Source organism: Entelurus aequoreus, linkage group LG28 (genome assembly GCF_033978785.1).
Source record: "Entelurus aequoreus isolate RoL-2023_Sb linkage group LG28, RoL_Eaeq_v1.1, whole genome shotgun sequence".
Lineage (NCBI taxonomy): Eukaryota > Metazoa > Chordata > Actinopteri > Syngnathiformes > Syngnathidae > Entelurus > Entelurus aequoreus.
Window position 1 is genome coordinate 18655362 of NC_084758.1, and position 19613 is coordinate 18674974.

Consider the following 19613-nt stretch of genomic DNA (forward strand, 5'->3'; position numbering starts at 1 on the left):
AGGTGAGAATCCATCCTCAAATCGTCTAATGAATAAGAAGATCTTTTGACAGTGGAGAATCCACATGCTCAAATCGTCTAATAAATAAGATCTTTTAAAAGGCGAGAATCCACATCCTTAAATCGTCTAATAAATAAGATCTTTTGACAGGTGAGAATCCACATCCTTAAATCATTTAATGAATAAGAAGATCTTTTGATAGTTGAGAATCCGCATCCTTAAAATCGTCTAATAAATAAGATCTTTTGACAGGTGAGAATCCACATCCTCAAATAGTCTAATCAATAAGAAGATCTTTTGACAGGCGAGAATCCACATCCTCAAATCGACTAATAAATAAGATCTTTGACAGTTAAGAATCCACATCCACAAATCGTCTAATAAATAAGATCTTTTGACAGGTGAGAATCCACATCCTCAAATAGTCTAATCAATAAGAAGATCTTTTGACAGGCGAGAATCCACATCCTCAAATCGACTAATAAATAAGATCTTTTGACAGTTAAGAATCCACATCCACAAATCGACTAATAAATAAGATCTTTTGAAGGTTGAGAATCCACATCCTTAAATCGTCTAATGAATAAGATCTTTTGACAGGCGAGAATCCACATCCTCAAATAGTCTAATAAATAACATCTTTTGACAGGTGAGAATCCACATCTTCAAATCGTCTAATACATAAAATCTTTTGACAGGTGAGAATCCATCCTCAAATCGTCTAATGAATAAGAAGATCTTTTGACAGTGGAGAATCCACATGCTCAAATCGTCTAATAAATAAGATCTTTTAAAAGGCGAGAATCCACATCCTTAAATCGTCTAATAAATAAGATCTTTTGATAGGTGAGAATCCGCATCCTTAAAATCGTCTAATAAACAAGATCTTTTGACAGTTAAGAATCCAAATCCACAAATCGACTAATAAATAAGATCTTTTGAAGGTTGAGAATCCACATCCTTAAATCGTCTAATAAATAAGATCTTTTGACAGGTGAGAATCCACATCCTCAAATAGTCTAATCAATAAGAAGATCTTTTGACAGGCGAGAATCCACATCCTTAAATCGACTAATAAACAAGATCTTTTGACCGTTAAGAATCCACATCCACAAATCGACTAATAAATAAGATCTTTTGAAGGTTGAGAATCCACATCCTTAAATCGTCTAATAAAATAAGATCTTTTGATAGGTGAGAATCCACATCCTCAAATAGTCTAATAAATAACATCTTTTGACAGTTGAGAATCCACATCTTCAAATCGTCTAATACATAAAATCTTTTGACAGGTGAGAATCCATCCTCAAATCGTCTAATGAATAAAATCTTTTGACAGTGGAAAATCCCCATGCTCAAATCGTCTAATAAATAAGATCTTTTAAAAGGCGAGAATCCACATCCTTAAATCATCTAATAAATAAGATCTTTTGATAGGTGAGAATCCACATCCTTAAATCATCTAATGAATAAGAAGATCTTTTGATAGTTGAGAATCCGCATCCTTAAAATCGTCTAATAAATAAGAACTTTTGACAGTTAAGAATCCACATCCACAAATCGACTAATAAATAAGATCTTTTGAAGGTTGAGAATCCACATCCTTAAATCGTCTAATAAATAAGATCTTTTGACAGGTGAGAATCCACATCCTCAAATAGTCTAATCAATAATAAGATCTTTTGACAGTTAAGAATCCACATCCACAAATCGACTAATAAATAAGATCTTTTGAAGGTTGAGAATCCACATCCTCAAATCGTCTAATGAATAAGATCTTTTGACAGGCGAGAATCCACATCCTAAAATAGTCTAATAAATAACATCTTTTGACAGGTGAGAATCCACATCTTCAAATCGTCTAATACATAAAATCTTTTGACAGGTGAGAATCCATCCTCAAATCGTCTAATGATTAAGAAGATCTTTTGACAGTGGAGAATCCACATGCTCAAATCGTCTAATAAATAAGATCTTTTAAAAGGCGAGAATCCACATCCTTAAATCGTCTAATAAATAAGATCTTTTGATAGGTGAGAATCCACATCCTTAAATCATCTAATGAATAAGAAGATCTTTTGATAGTTGAGAATCCACATCCTTAAATCATCTAATGAATAAGAAGATCTTTTGATAGTTGAGAATCCACATCCTCAAATTGTCTAATAAATAAGATCTTTTGACAGGTGAGAATCCACATCCTCAAATCGTCTAATGAATAAGAAGATCTTTTGACAGTTGAGAATTCCCATCCTTAAATCGTCGAGCCAGATGAGGTGGTTTGGGCATCTGGTCAGGTTGCCACCCGAACGCCTCCCTAAGGAGGTGTTTAGGACACGTCCAACCAGTAGGAAGCCACGGGGAAGACCCAGGACACGTTGGGAAGACCGGGAGGAGCTGAACGAAGTGGCTGGGGAGAGTGACGTCTGGGCTTCTCTGCTTAGGCTGCTGCCCCCGCGACCCGACATCGAAAAAGCGGAAGAAGTTAAAGTTAAGTAAAAGTTAAAGTAGATGGATTGATGGAAACTGACGGAATACAAAAAGCCAACTTCCTGCAAGGCCAACAGGGGAAGCTGTCAATCATAGAATAGTACCCTCATCGTAAGAACGCTGCTTTGCACCTGCGTCAGGTAGACATTCCGTGAATAAAAGTGTGGTAAAGAGACATAGGACACTACATTAGGTACACCTGCATACTTGCTGAGCAGCTGTGGAACAGTTTTGTGACCTGTTGCAGTCAACGTCCAAGCTATCGCTATTGATGGTCAAATAAGCATATATAATAATAAGCCATATTTATTTTAGGTAGCCAAACATATTGCCTGAAGAGTATACATTATAAAATATGCCAGGAGCTGTTTTAGATGGTTTTTTTTGTGTAAAGGAAGATAAAATGAGTGTACTAGAGAGTATTGCCTCCTTCTGTGGTCACATTGCATCACCGCAGCACCTTCATTGTTATTTTAGTACATTTTCCACACACTTTATGCACGCAAAATGCTATATTTTATTGTTTGTGGCCCAGTGAACCGTGACTTGATTAGATTAGTGGATGTTGAGGATAGGCTGCAGCCCACCTGTGGTTTAAAAGAGGACAAACAGTATCAAAAATGCTGACTTCCTCATTTTGATTAAAAAATAAATAAAAAATAGCACAAATTGTTTTATTCCTTTTTGTTATGTATATTGGACTCGTGCGTTAATGTTGCTGATCAATTAGAGTTGATAATTAATTATTGACTTTATTTAATTGTATTTTTCTGAATCAAATGCCTCAAATCGATTTTTTTTTTTCAGGCAAATTGACGCACTTTAAATCGTTTCTGTTACAAACTAAAGACAATGTTGATAAAAAGATTCTTTGTTTTAGGTTTATCAATATTTTTTTTTTACTTGTGAATTGTTTTTTTAATAAAAAAATAGTTTTTTAATTGAATTTTTTTTTTTTTTGCAGAAAATGTTTTTATTAGTATTTTTTCTTGGGAATCGTTTTTTTAATTGAAGAAAATTGTTTTTATACTTGCAAAGCGTTGTTTTAATTGAATACATTTTTTTTTATACTTGCAAATACATGTTTATTTGGACAAATGTGCTTTTTTAAAACTTTTAAAACTTTTTTATTAAAGAAAATTGTTTTTCTTAAATTTGCGAATAATTTTTTTTACCTGCAGAACATTGTGTTTTTACTCGCGAATAATTGTTTTTTGAAATGAAGAAAATGTTTGTTTTTTACTTACAAAACGCTCTTTTACTTGCAGAATTTTTTTTTTCTACATGCGAACTGTTTTATTAATTGAAGAAAATTGTTTTTATACTTGAGAATTGTTTTTTTAATTTGCATAATAATAAAAAAAATGCTTTAATTGGTAATCGTTTTTTTAATTGAAGAAAATTGTTTTTATACTTACAAATGTTTTTTTTAAATAGAAGATACATGTTTTATACTTGCAAATACATGTTTTATTTGCAGATATATATTTTTTTTAACTTGTGAAACTTTTTTTTATTAAAGAAAATTGTTGTTTCAAATTTGCGAATAATTTTTTTTAACCTGCAGAACATTGTGTTTTTACTTGCGAATCTTTTTTTTTTTTAACTTGCAAATTGTTCTTTTGCGTGCAGAAAATAGTTGTTTTCTACACGCGAACCGTTTTATAAATTGAAGAAAATTGTTTTTATACATGAGAATCGTTTTTTTAATTAGCAGAATTTTTTGAATAAAAAAAAAAATTTGTAATCGTTTTTTTAATTGGACATTTTTTTTTATACTTGTAAATCGTTTTTTTAATTGCAAAAACATTTTTTAATACTTGTAAATACATGTTTTATTTGCATAAATGTGTTTTTTTTTTGCAAATAATTTTTTACCTGCAGCACATTGTGTTTTTACTTGCGTTTTTTTTAATTGAAGGAAATGTTTTTTGTTTTTTTTAACTTGCGAATCGTTCTTTTACTTGAAGATTTTTTTTTCTTTTCTACATGCTAACCGTGTTATTAATTGAAGAACATTTTATTTATACTTGAGGATCGTTTTCTTTAATTTGCAGAATTTTTTTTATTTTTTACTTTAAAATAATTTTCTGTTTTGAAGGAAATTGTTTTTTAGTTGCGATTCGTTGGGCTTGAGTAAAAGCATTTCTGTGATTGTGACGAGGTGGCGACTTGTCCAAGGTGTACACCGCCTTCCGCCCGAGTGCAGCTGGGACCCCCGTGAACCCGAAAGGGACAAGCAGTAAAAAATAGATGGGTGGATACATGTGGAATTTTAGCTGTAATTTCACTCCATTCTAATTTTGCAGTGACACACAAAGTAAGTTGAAAAATAGTTTGTTAGTTAAATAATTAGTTTTGTGTGACGGATAAACAAAAACATCACAAAATGGGGTAAATATATATATTTTTATTTTAGTAACCTTGATTCATTGCGTTCTGCTCGCGCTTCCGGGTTGACCTCGTTGCCATGCCAACGAGGCACGCGTCACAACGGACGCAACCATTTGGCCGATTGTGAGTCTGCTTATCGAGTGCTTCCGTGCGGTTGTGACGATATTTAGAGACACGCCTGTCCTCATCAAGGCTCTTATGTGTGTTTTATTATTATATTATTTCCCGGTTACGACACGTAACATTGTAAAAGACGGCGTTAGTGTTTGGCGGACAGAACAACACATGGGTGGAGTTGGTACATTCAAAATGGCGCCGGGTTGCTTACTCGACGCTCTGCTAATCCATCTGTGATTATTAGCCGGCTAGCTTGGTATTAATCCTCCGCTTTTCGCTCGGAGAGAAGGGCTCTGGGGCAGACACACGCAGCGGTGTCATGTCGGACTCGGAGGAGGAGAGCCAGGACCGACAACTGAAGATTGTAGTCATCGGCGACGGCGCTTGCGGAAAGGTAAAAATGTAGCACGCACACACAAACACGAAGCTTCCAATTCCCACACTTAATAACGCTGCACGTCACCTGTAAAAGTCTCCACATACCAACATAACACAGCCATAGTCTCCTTTAAACATTCCACTTTGTATTTAGCTCCTTGCGCTGCTGTTTCTGAAGCTGTAGCGAGCCTTCGCGTCACCATGGCGACGGACGATGCTAAATTAGCCAGGAGCTAACCAGCCTCGAGAAGTGACGATGCTGTCGTTTACAGACGGCAAGTAAACGCTTCACGTCGGAGTCACGTGATTATCATCTGACAAGTGAAAATTAGTGAGGCTTATTGTGTGTTGATTTAAAGGTTTGGTAATAATGTACGAGGAGTCAAAAGGGACAAGCGGTAGAAAAATGGATGGATGGAGTCATTTGTGTGGCTGTAGTTTGCAGTGGTGATGGAGTGCATGATTGTTTGATTGATTGATTGAGACTTTTATTAGTAGGTTGCACAGTGATGTACATATTACGTACAATTGACCACTAAATGGTAACACCAGAATACGTTTTTCAACTTGTTTAAGTCGGGGTCCACTTAAATTGATTCATGATACAGATATATACTATCATCATAATACAGTCATCACACAAGATAATCATCAGGGTATATACAATACATTGAATTATTGACATTATTTACATCCGGGTCATCACTTCAGTCATCAACAATTGAGAACAGAGAAATGGACATTGCAACAGTGTAAGACTGACTTGGTAGGATATGTACAGCAAGTAGTGGACATAGAGAGAGAGAGATCAGAAAGCATAAGAAAAGTATCTACATTTGATTATTTACATTTGATTATTAACAATCCGGGGAGGGTGTTAGTTTAGGGTTGAAGTTGCCTGGAGGTGTACTTTTATTGTGGTTTTTCACTGTATTAAAGGTAATATTTTGACCCTGATAGGGGTGTAACGGTACACAAAAATTTCGGTTTGGTACGTACCTCGGTTTAGAGGTCACGGTTCGGTTCATTTTCGGTACAGTAAGAAAACAACAAAATATCAATTTTTGGGTCATTTATTTACCAAATTTGTAAACAATGGCTTTATCCTTTTAACATTGGGAACACTATAATAAGTCTGCCCACGTTAATCAACATTAAACTGCCTCAACTTGCACTGAGCCTAGTCTATAAAATTTGCTACACCTCCCTGATACCGAAGTACATGTCAAACTACTTCCTTAATGTAAATGACCGCCATAACTACAACACCAGAGGGAGCTCCACTAACCACGTTGAACCCAGATTCCGAACTAACACAGGTCTTAACTCATTCTCTTTCTATGCCACATCAATGTGGAATGCACTCCCAACAGGTGTAAAAGAAAGGGCATCTCTATCCTCCTTCAAAACCGCACTAAAAGAACACCTCCAGGCAACTACAACCCTAAACTAACACCCTCCTTTCCACATAATACCTCTTCGGATTGTAAATAATCAAATGTAAATAATCAAATGTAGACATTTTTCTTATGCTTTCTGATCTCTCTCTCTTTATGTCCACTACTTGCTGTACATATCCTACCAAGTCAGTCCTACACTGTTTCAATGCCCATTTCTCTGATGATGCAATTGTTGATGCTGATTGTTGATGACTGAAGTGTTGATACCAACCAAACCTACCCCCCCCCCTCCATATCCCATCCCACACCCCGGATTGTCCATCCATCCATTTTGTACCGTAAATAATTCAATGTATATACTCTGATAATTATCTTGTGTGATGACTGTTTTATGATGTTAGTATATATTTGATAGTATATATCTGTATCATGAATCAATTTAAGTGGACCCCGACTTAAACAAGTTGAAAAACTTATTCGGGTGTTACCATTTAGTGGTCAATTGTACGGAATATGCACTTCACTTTGCAATCTACTACTAAAAGTTTCAATCAATCAAAAAAAGTTGTTCAGATAAAATAAAATGACAAAACTTTTATTTTACATATAAAAAGTGCAACATTAAACAGTTTCAAGTCAACTCATCATGCTTACTTTATTACAGCATTTGGGAAGCCTGTAGTTGATTTTTGTTATGTAAATATTATACAGTATTTTTATCAACATATGATAGCAGGGACCCTGCCATTCAAAACTAGGCTGCTCCATTACTAATGATTAATGTAACTGTAGCTGAAAAAATAGTACAATAGCAATAGGAGAGACTATTCATCCCTGAACACCATCGAGTTCATGTAGGCTTAATGATGCAGTTACATTATTATATCAACTATCAGAGACAGAAACTCTTCATTTAACATAATGTCCTTTTTTGCTGCTTCAACACAGCTCAATCAACACAGAAAAAGGTAAAGTGAAATAACAGACAGACAGGGCTTTGCTGTCCGTAACACACACACACATGCACACACACATGCACACACACATGCACACACACAAGCTAATTAGCCTTCACCTCAAGCCAGGACTGCGAGCGAGCTGAGCTGCCGTTTACGTTTCTAGAACATCAACGGGCTCATAGTGATGTTACTAGTAGTTGACTGGGAGGTGTTTATTATATTTTGGGGAGAGTCCGCTGCCTGATGCTTACCTGCTAAACAACTATCTGCTCATGACTACGCTGGAGCACTGACTCCATGCGCTCTGAATACGCACTGCTGATTGGCTGTTACCGCTCTGAATACGCACTGCTGATTGGCTGTTAGCGCTCTGTTTGTAACCAATCAGATGGTTGTGTGGGTGGGACAATGCTGGGTGCTGTGTAGAGTACTGACAGAGACAGGCAGAATGAAGCGGAGTAGCTTGTTAAGACTTTAGCTTAGGCGTGTTCGTGTGGAAACTCGTTCGGTACACCTCCGAACCGAACCGAAACGGTTCAATACAAATACACGTACCGTTACACCCCTAGACCCTGAACATTAGAATCTATTATAGCAAGTAGACAAATAATTGCTGTTGACTTAGACCAGGGTTATTGAACTAAAAATTGTTCTAGTGGCCACATTTCCAAACAGTTAAGTTAAAGTACCAATGATTGTCACACACACACACACTAGGTGTGGTGAAATGTGTCCTCTGCATTTGACCCATCCCCTTGTTCACCCCCTGAGAGGTGAGGGGAGCAGTGAGCAGCAGCGGTGGCCGCGGCCGGGAATCATTTTTGGTGATTTAACCCCCAATTCCAACCCTTGATGCTGAGTGCCAAGCAGGGAGGTAATGGGTCCCATTTTTATAGTCTTTGGTATGACTCGGCCGGGGTTTGAACTCACAAACCACCGATCTCAGGGCGGACACTCTAACCACTAGGCCCCTGAGTAGGTAGGAGAAGTCTCCCTTCACTCTTTTGAGATCCTTTGTAGTAGGGTTGTACGGTGGTATACCGGTATTAGTATAGTACCGCGATACTAATGAATCATATTCAGTACTATACCGCCTCTACAAAGTACCGGTACTCCACTCCCCCACTACTCCGTCGTCATCACGTTGTGTCATTGCTGGTTTACGAGCAGAGGAGCATGTTCGGCAGCACACAATCACAGAGTACTTACAAGCAGACAGTGTGTGTGGACAGAAAAGGGAGAACGGACACATTTTGGCTTAAAAACTAACGATAAAGGTGTATTTATAACACTGGAACGCCCTCAGGAAGAGGTGCTTTAAGACAGTGTTTTTCAACCACTGTGCCGCGGCACACTAGTGTGCCCTGAAATACAGTCTGGTGTGCCGTGGGAGATTATCTAATTTCACCTATTTGGGTTAAAAATATTTTTTGCAAACCAGTAATTATAGTCTGCAAATTATGTGTTGCTGTTGAGTGTCGGTGCTGTCTAGAGTAACCGTGTAATACTCTTCCATATCAGTAGGTGGCAGCAGGTAGCTAATTGCTTTGTAGATGTCGGAAACAGCGGGAGGCAGCGTGCAGGTTAAAAAGTGTCTAATGCTTAAACCAAAAATAAACAAAAGGTGAGTGCCCCTAAGAATAGGCATTGAAGCTTAGGGATGGCTATGCAGAACGAAACTAAAACTGAACTGGCTATAAAGTAAACAAAAACAGAATGCTGGACGACAGCAAAGACTTACTGTGGAACAAAGACGGCGTCCACAATGTACATCCGAACATGACATGACAATCAACAATGTACCCACAGAGAAGGATAAAAACACTTGATTGCTAAATAGATGCGGGAAATATCGCTCAAAGGAAGACATGAAACTGCTACAGGAAAATACCAAATAAAGAGAAAAAGCCACCAAAATAGGAGCGCAAGACAAGAACTAAAACACTACACACAGGAAAACAGCAAAAAACTAAAAATAAGTCACGGTGTGATGTGACAGGTCGTGACAGTACACCTACTTTGAGACAAGAGCTAAAGTGATGCATGCTTGGTTATGGTTTAAAGTCATGTCCAACAATTGCGACAATGACTTTTTACTATCAACTGAGTTTAGTTTTTTAATGATTTCTGCTGGTGGTGTGCCTCCGGATTTTTTCAACGCAAAAAATGTGCCTTGGCTCAAAAAAGGTTGAATAACACTGCTTTAAGACCCACTTTTATTCTTTGGCTTTTAACACTACGTGAGTTGTGTGATCTTCTGTCCTCTGTTGTCCTCTGTGTTTTTTTAAAATAAATTTTGATGTCTATTTTACTGTTTTAATTGGTTTTACCCTTTAAAATCGTTTTTAATCATATTTATTTTTTATATTGTTTTTATATTGGTTTTCTACTCATTTATTTTTTGTTTTTATTTAGTCATTGGTGTAGCATAATATTGTTTTTAATATTGTTTTTAATATTGTTTTTAACATGGCTGTGCAGCACTTTGGAAACATTCTTGTTGTGTAAATGTGCTATATAAATAAAGTGGATTGGATTGGATTGGCTAGCTAGCTCGCGGCTAAAGTTCATCTGCTGTCTGCAGTCATGGCGACAAATAAAGTAAGTTTCTTACAAGTACCATCCGTGTAAGACCACAAGAAAAGTAAATCAAAAACCTGCAAAGATTTGTCTTTAAATACACATTTAATTAAAAATATAACATGATGAGGTCAGTAACTCCCGGCCCCCCTTGTTGTCTTTTTTGTTGTCTAAGTTTTTACCAAAACATTAAAATCCTAATCGGAGATCAGGTTTTCAGGGGAAAAAAGTTTGGATTTTATTTTTGGCCAAAATCCCAGGGACCCCATCAAGTCATACACATGGGGTCCCACAGTAAATTTTTGGGGTCCCACTTTTTTGTAAGCGTTTTGAAAAGAAATGATAAATGTATGCATTATCCTGTTATATCTCACATTCTATATTGTGTTTTGGAAAAAGGTTGTATTAACCTTACTTAATTCATAAAAAAAACAATACAAAAGAAAACAAGCTTTTATGCATATATAAATTTATTCAGTTATAAACATTCATTCACTTTCTTCTTTCCTTCATGGATCTAAACTTTACCACTGCCAGTGGTTTTTTCTATATTTGTAGTCAATAAGTTGCAAGAGTATTTATTTCAGTATAAAAGTGTAAAATGTTTTTTGCTTCAGTCATGAAATGATGATAATGGTGTGCCAGGGCATACATACATTATTTATTTAACGCTTAAATCTCTAGAGTCTACATCAACTTCAGATCTATCCCTCAATTCTAAGTTTTGTTTTTTTTCTGCCCTTGTTGTCAAAGAAAACTATGTTTTTCTTATGGCAAACACAAAAAATATGCAAAATCTTCCACAAAAAATATTTTTCAAAGTGGAATATTTGATGTGAAGTAATCAGAGCCTTGGATAGGTCAATCATTCATAAAAACATTGATTTGGATTCAATATTATGTTTTGAGCAATGACAGTTTTAAAGAAAAAAAACCAGCTTTGTTTTATTAGTCAACATTGCAACTTTTCCTAAATTACATTTCACCTGTAAGCTTTTTTATTCTACCTTTTGTTATGTTTTTGTTTATTTTAATAGTATTTTTAGAATGTGCCGTGGGCCTTTAAAACATTAGCTGCGGGCCGCAAATGGCCTCTGGGCCACACTTTTGACACCCCTGCTATAGATAATAAAAAATTAAATCTGATAAGTCTATGGATAAAAAGCAGAGCGTTTATCATAACGCACAGTCAGCATCTCTACTTCAGTAAACCATGACGGTGATGACATCATTGTCAGCGATGCGAGCGACACTTACTAACTTGTCAGCCACTTCTCCAAAATACTCCTTTTGAACACTCCTCGCACATTAACACTTCAAAACTTTGTTGACCTGCAAAGTATGTTTTTGGGGTGGAGGAGTCTGGTCGGGTGCTGGTTAGCTTGAAGCTAACAGCTAGCCTGTCTCCATCCTTGAACGATGTCGATCCAGCGGGAGATAAAAGTGAAGTTTCCATGGACTCATAAAGACTAAAACAACTCATTTACTGGAGCGATGGCACAGGATGAAGTTAAAAAGGTTGACTTTGCAGTCACCTTAGTGTTTACCATGAAGTATTTCTTTAGACAGCCCCTCGCGGTAAATTTATCCAACAGTGCCTGCTATAGGGCTGGACGATTACTCGGATTTTGATTCTGATTGTGGCTTTTCACAATCATAAAAATATAAAAATATTTAAAAAAAAATGTTAATGGGCCGCGCAATGTGCATGCAAATTCTGTAGCTTGTAATGGTAAAACGGGTGAGGAGCGAATTAATAAAAAAAGAGCGCGTCTACTAGAAGTCACCATGGTTGCTATTTTTTATTTGACAAAGCGCTAGTATGCATAATTATTAACCACTAAACGCAATAAAAGAAGTAAGGCATATGATTTCCGTGTTCACGTAACTGCGGACGGAGTCAGACAATTGGCCAATAAAACAGAATCCGCTGTTAAACGCAGAATAATATCAGGGAAATTGACATAAACGTGAGTGAAATGTTGTCATTGTGAGGAGAAGGAACATTTGTTGGGGAAAATAGTGTGTCCGGTACCGCTCAACCGCCCCGTTCTGAACTAAACAAAGTGGAGACGCTCACTTGAAACGGCGACTAAACTACGGCGCTAGAGCGAGCCGGATCAATGCATACACCCACAACACATGTCATCTGCTTGTGTTGTGGTGAACGACATCATTCATGGATGTAACAACAATGTACAAACAGCAGTCGTAACTCGAGAGGCTCTCTCTCTCCCTTTTTTTTTTTTAGAGCCTCAAGTTGCCTCTTTACTCGTTGAGTTGACAACAACAGCGCAGTGTGTTGTGTGTTATGACCCTTTTACACAAAAACAATTAAAAACAAAATGGAAAAACTGAATGTTATTGTTTTTTTTATGGCTATTGTGAAGAGATTAATATTGTTATTTAAATGTATTGTTATTACTATTATTATTTTACTTGTTGTAGTTTATTTGTTACTAATTTATATCCGTTTTTAGAAATATATTTAAAGTAGAATTTTGCTGGTACAATAAATACTCATGTTTTCAAATTAATGAATAATAGTGTAATTAATGGTGATTATAATATCAAGCAAAATAATTGTGATGATTATTTTTGCCATAATGGTCCAGTGCAAGTGGTTCAAATGTCAATGAAAGGATCTGCCAATCAAGTTCTTCTATACAACAGAAGCGCTTTGGTGTTTTTTGGGAATTTGCTGCAAAAAGTCTCTCCCATGTTTTGAGCTGAACATTGGGGCCAGTCTGGTGTCGGACTGGATTTTGCCCCCGGGCTGCCACTTGGAGAGTCTTGACTTAGGCCAGCTGCCAGAACAAGGAAACAGTTCATACTCCATCCACTTTCCGACATCACAATAATTGTTATTTCTGGTTCTGTGGTTGTAGTATTTTCACTTATACACTTCAGTGGTGGCATGACAAAAAGACAAAGAGAAAGCAAAACACAGTTTTGTCATTCATTTTTTAGATCAGGGGTGTCATACAAATTTTTCTCCCAAATGGAGAAAAATCTACTCCCAAGTGGTAAAATTACGGCACGATAACTTAAAAATAAAGACAACTTCAGATTGTTTTTTTTTGTTTAAAAATAGAACAAGCACATTCTGAAAATGTACAAATCATAACGTTGTTGTTTTTTTTACACTTACATGTTGTGGTTAATAGTATTCTATCTTTATTTGTCATTATTTATACTTTCTGAATAAATTATCTGATAATGTTCATCAGTCAACTCATTGGTGTTAATTTTCAATCTATTAAAATAAAAAAATAATATAAAAATTAAAATACAGGATGTTATTTATGTAGTTTGCTCATTTTCCTTGACTGGTGTGCTAACATCATGTGGTTTATTTTGAAAAAAGAAAGTGTGACTCAAACAGGAATCTATGTTCCTAGCCATGGATGATGGCGCCTTCCTGGTTAGGGTGAAGGCCGTCTCTCATCAGCAAGCCTGGTTTGCCCCGGAAAGAGGGCCAATTATCAATAAACGTTAGTCCCTGTTGTCTACAGAGGCTAGCCAGCCACTTGTTAAGCGAGACTAATCTGCTATATCTCAATTACTCAATGCCTAGACATCTTTCTAGCGAGATCACAAGTCCTGGCTATGTTTCTCTTTGTAATCTCTGACTGTCTCATCCTAGTGTCATTGGAGCCAACGTGTACAACTATGTTCGCATAACTAGTGGTGCGATTGGCCTGCTGGCCCCACTATGGACTGGACTCTCACTATTATGTTAGATCCACTATGGACTGGACTCTCACTATTATGTTAGATCCACTATGGACTGGACTTTCACAATATTATGCTAGATCCACTCGACGTCCATTGCATCCGGTCTCCCCTAGAGGGGGGGTCACCCACATCTGCGGTCCTCTCCAAGGTTTCTCATAGTCATTCACATTGACATCCCACTGGGTTGTGAGTTTTTCCTTGCCCTTATGTGGGCTCTGAACCGAGGATGTCGTTGTGGCTTGTGCAGCTCTTTGAGAAACTTGTGATTTAGGGCTATATAAATAAACATTGATTGATTGATTGATTTTGTACATATGTAGCATAATCTACAAAGATACAAAGAATTGCTATTGTGACATCTAGTGGACACATTTAGAACAGCAGTTTCTGTCATTAAAAAATTTCGGCTCATTTTAATACTTAGCAAACTCATTCCGCGGGCCGGATAAAACCTGTTTGCGGGCCTGATCCGGCCCTCGGGCCATACTTTTGACACCCCTGTTTTAGATGCTTTTTGAGCTAAAGTTACATCAGCTTTGCTGAAGCCTCGTATAGCGTCACGTCCCAGCTTCTGTTGTGGTTTTTTTCCCCCCGGCAAACGTTTGTTGGTCTTTGTTTCGCAGTTTCACCTTTAACAAAATAAAAGGTTTGGCCTGAACGTCCTTCTGCACATTGCTCAACAAGTCTCACACTTCTCTTGAAGCCGTATAAATCGGTGACCTGAAGAGAAAATTGAATGTTCTCATTGTAAATAGTTGATATTTGTTTTGGTTTTGTTCCTGCATTTGAGTGGCGGAGGAAGGTAGCTATGTGGCATTGAAAACACACACCATTACAGTTTTTCCCAGCAGATACGCTGTATTAATGACACACATACACTGGTGCCAAGTGTCATCACTGACTTACTTGCTTGTGTGTTGGACATAAAAAACATCATACAGCCCTGGTCTGAAGTCCACGCTGCTGACTGACAACTTGTATGCCCCCCCCCCACAACCCTTCCCTTATTAATGTCAATTTGCCTCTGAAAATTGCAACGGGATCGGTTTATTTTGGACGCTATTTCCCGGCGGTATATTTTTCCTCGTACCGTTCAGAAAAATAGCAGAGATGTGTGACTGCTTGTCCAACCGAGCGAGATGTTTTTGAAAATAGTTTACACACAAGCGTATTTTTCCACCAGAGAACATGAGTTTTCCCTCAATATTTGCTGTTCTAAAGCAAATGTTAATACTAACACCAGGGTGTTTTAGCAGTACATTATCTGACACTTCAGCTAAAAGTTCATTCTGTTTTCTGAAAAGACTACACGAGAAAATCTCTACTTTACAATGTCTCGGCACATGTTTCACCTCAATGAACCACAGCTTCCCATTGCCGGTAGCATTCATGTACAAACCCCGTTTCCATATGAGTTGGGAAATTGTGTTAGATGTTAATATAAACGGAATACAATGATTTGCAAATCCCTTTCAACCCATATTCAATTGAATGCACTACAAAGACAATATATTTGATGTTCAAACTCATAAACTTTATTTTTTTTTGCAAATAATAATTAACTTAGAATTTCATGGCTGCAACACATGCCAAAGTAGTTGGGAAAGGGCATGTTCACCACTGTGTTACATGGCCTTTCCTTTTAACAACACTCAGTAAACGTTTGAGAACTGAGGAGACACATTTTTTAAGCTTCTCAGGTGGAATTCTTTCCCATTCTTGCTTGATGTACAGCTTAAGTTGTTCAACAGTCCGGGGGTCTCCGTTGTGGTATTTTAGGCTTCATAATGCGCCACACATTTTCAATGGGAGACAGGTCTGGACTACAGGCAGCCAGTCTAGTACCCGCACTCTTTTACTATGAAGCCACGTTGATGTAACACGTGGCTTGGCATTGTCTTGCTGAAATAAGCAGGGGCGTCCGTGGTAACGTTGCTTGGATGGCAACATATGTTGCTCCAAAACCTGTATGTACCTTTCAGCATTAATGGCGCCTTCACAGATGTGTAAGTTACCCATGTCTTGGGCACTAATACACCCCCATACCATCACAGATGCTGGCTTTTCAACTTTGCGCCTATAACAATCTGGATGGTTCTTTTCCTCTTTGGTCCGGAGGACACAACGTCCACAGTTTCCAAAAACAATTTGAAATGTGGACTCGTCACACCACAGAACACTTTTCCACTTTGTATCAGTCCATCTTAGATGAGCTCAGGCCCAGCGAAGCCGACGGCATTTCTGGGTGTTGTTGATAAACGGTTTTTGCCTTGCATAGGAGAGTTTTAACTTGCACTTACAGGTGTAGTGACCAACTGTAGTTACTGACAGTGGGTTTCTGAAGTGTTCCTGAGCCCATGTGGTGATATCCTTTACACGCTGATGTCGCTTGTTGATGCAGTACAGCCTGAGGGATGGAAGGTCACGGGCTTAGCTGCTTACGTGCAGTGATTTCTCCAGATTCTCTGAACCCTTTGATGATATTATGGACCGTAGATGGTGAAATCCCTAAATTCCTTGTAATAGCTGGTCGAGAAAGGTTTTTCTTAAACTGTTCAACAATTTGCTCACGCATTTGTTGACAAAGTGGTGACCTTCGCCCCATCCTTGTTTGTGAATGACTGAGCATTTAATGGAATCTACTTTTATACCCAATCATGGCACCCACCTGTTCCCAATTAGCCTGCACACCTGTGGGATGTTCCAAATAAGTGTTTGATGAGCATTCCTCAACTTTATCAGTATTTATTGCTACCTTTCCCAACTTCTTTGTCACGTGTTGCTGGCATCAAATTCTAAAGATAATGATTATTTGCAAAAAAAAAAAGTTTATCAGTTTGAACATCAAATATGTTGTCTTTGTAGCATATTCAACTGAATATGGGTTGAAAATGATTTGAAAATCCTTGTATTCCGTTTATATTTACATCTAACACAATTTCCCAACTCATATGGAAACCCGTTGTAGACCAAGACCGCGATGCTACCACTACTATGCTTAAAGGCCTACTGAAATGAATTTTTTTTATTTAAACGGGGATAGCAGATCTATTCTATGTGTCATACTTGATCATTTCGCGATATTGCCATATTTTTGCTGAAAGGATTTAGTATAGAACAACGACGATAAAGATTGCAACTTTTGGTATCTGATAAAAAAAAGGCTTGCACCTACCGGAAGTAGCGTGACGTAGTCAGTTGAACATATACGCAAAGTTCCCTATTGTTTACAATGATGGCCGCATGAAGTGAGAGAGATTCGGACCGAGAAAGCGACAATTTCCCCATTAATTTGAGCGAGGATGAAAGATTTGTGGATGAGTAAAGTGCAAGTGAAGGACTAGTGGGGAGTTGAAGCTATTCAGATAGGGAAGATGCTGTGAGAGCCGGGGGTGACCTGATATTCAGCTGGGAATGACTACAACAGTAAATAAACACAAGACATATATATACTCTATTAGCCACAACACAACCAGGCTTATATTTAATATGCCACAAATTAATCCTGCATAAAAACACCTGCGTGTTTGTTATGCTAGCTCCTAGCTCCTCTGCTAGCTCCTAGCTCCATAGAACACGCCAATACAATTCAAACACCTGATCAACACACACAATCACTCAGCCCAAAAGACCGTTTACCTAACCCAAGGTTCATAAAGCTTATATATTTTTAAAAAGTTACGTACGTGACGCGCACATACGGTCAAGTTATCGAATGTTTAGCAGCCAAGGCTGCATACTCACGGTACCTGATATTCAGCTGGGAATGACTACAACAGTAAATAAACACAAGACATATATATACTCTATTAGCCACAACACAACCAGGCTTATATTTAATATGCCACAAATTAATCCTGCATAATAACACCTGCGTGTTTGTTATGCTAGCTCCTAGCTCCTCTGCTAGCTCCTAGCTCCATAGAACACGCCAATACAATTCAAACACCCGATCAACACACACAATCACTCAGCCCAAAAGACCGTTCACCTAACCCAAGGTTCATAAAGCTTATATATTTTTAAAAAGTTACGTACGTGACGCGCACTTACGGTACGGTACGTGTTATGCTAGCTCCTAGCTCCTCTGCTAGCTCCTAGCTCCATAGAACACGCCAATACAATTCAAACACCCGATCAACACACACAATCACTCAGCCCAAAAGACCGTTCACCTAACCCAAGGTTCATAAAGCTTATATATTTTTAAAAAGTTACGTACGTGACGCGCACTTACGGTACGGTACGTGTTATGCTAGCTCCTAGCTCCTCTGCTAGCTCCTAGCTCCATAGAACACGCCAATACAATTCAAACACATGATCAACACACACAATCACTCAGCCCAAAAGACCGTTCACCTAACCCAAGGTTCATAAAGCTTATATATTTTAAAAAAGTTACGTACATACGCAAAAAAAAGCCAAAGCTGCATACTCACAGTAGCACGTCTGCGTCTTTGTCATCCAAATCAAAGTAATCCTGGTAAGAGTCTGTGTTGTCCCAGTTCTCTACAGGCGTCTGTGTATCCAAATCAAAAGTCCTCCTGGTTAGAGTCTCTGTTATCCGAGTTCTTCCATCTTGACTGCATCTTTCGGGAATGTAAACAAAGAAGCGCCGGCTGTGTACTGTTGTGGCTGACTACGTTCGAAAAATACGTCCATTTCGCACCGACAACTTTCTTCTTTGCTTGCTTGGCTTCCTTCTCCATAATGCAATGAACATGATTGAAACAGATTCACGAACACAGATGTCCAGAATACTGTGGAATTATGAAATGAAAACAGAGCTTTTTCATATCGGCTTCAATGTGGAAGGCATACCCGTGTTCGTCGGGCTACGTCACGCGCATACGTCATCCTCAGAGGCGTTTCGAACCGGAAGTTTAGCGGCAAATTTAAAATGTCACTTTATAAGTTAACCCGGCCGTATTGGCATGTGTTATAATGTTAAGATTTCATCATTGATATATAAACTATCAGACTGCGTGGTCGGTAGTAGTGGGTTTCAGTAGGCCTTTAACCGTCGGCAAGACACAATTGTCTTGCTACGCACTTGTGTTGCCAGTTATTCAAACAATAATGCCTTAGTGATGCTTTATTTTCAGCGTGTAACGGTTTTCTTTAGTACTGTAATCCATTCCAAAAAGTCAGACGAAAGCCGAATTAAATAAAAAAAAATACAGAGTAAGCATGTACCGAATTCAGTACTTTTATAGGTACTGACCAAAATCCGTAGGTACCGATTTACGTAAAATCAAACAGTGCCAAATTTCGATACCTTTGTTGCATGTGACATCACTTCCGGTAGCGAACTCGGCACCGGCTCAAACACTTTTTGGTAAACAAGCAGTCAAGCACTCGGAGCAGATCCAGCATACAATTGTCCATTTCTACAAAGCAAGAAGACGGCGCTCAAAAGTACAGTAAGGTTCCACTCCTTCAAAATACGCTAGCTGGATGCTAATTTACATTTGATTTGCCAAGGACATGTTAAAGATTAGCATTAGCGATTTTACATGGCAATTTAAACTCCTACACATTTGGTAATGAAAACTAT

The 19613-nt window shown here is 37.9% G+C and overlaps 1 protein-coding gene across 2 annotated transcripts in view; it reads left to right on the forward strand.

The window, feature by feature from the left end:
• Positions 1-5066: 5066 nt before the first annotated feature.
• Positions 5067-19613, forward strand: part of rab28 (RAB28, member RAS oncogene family) — a 100991-nt gene continuing 86444 nt past the window's right edge. The window contains exon 1 of one of the 2 annotated variants that reach the window (XM_062040079.1): positions 5067-5395. In XM_062040079.1, coding sequence (XP_061896063.1) covers positions 5321-5395 — 75 coding nt within the window. In that variant the 5' untranslated portion in view covers positions 5067-5320. The remainder of the gene's footprint in view (positions 5396-19613) is intronic. The other variant, XM_062040080.1, reaches the window with a different exon arrangement.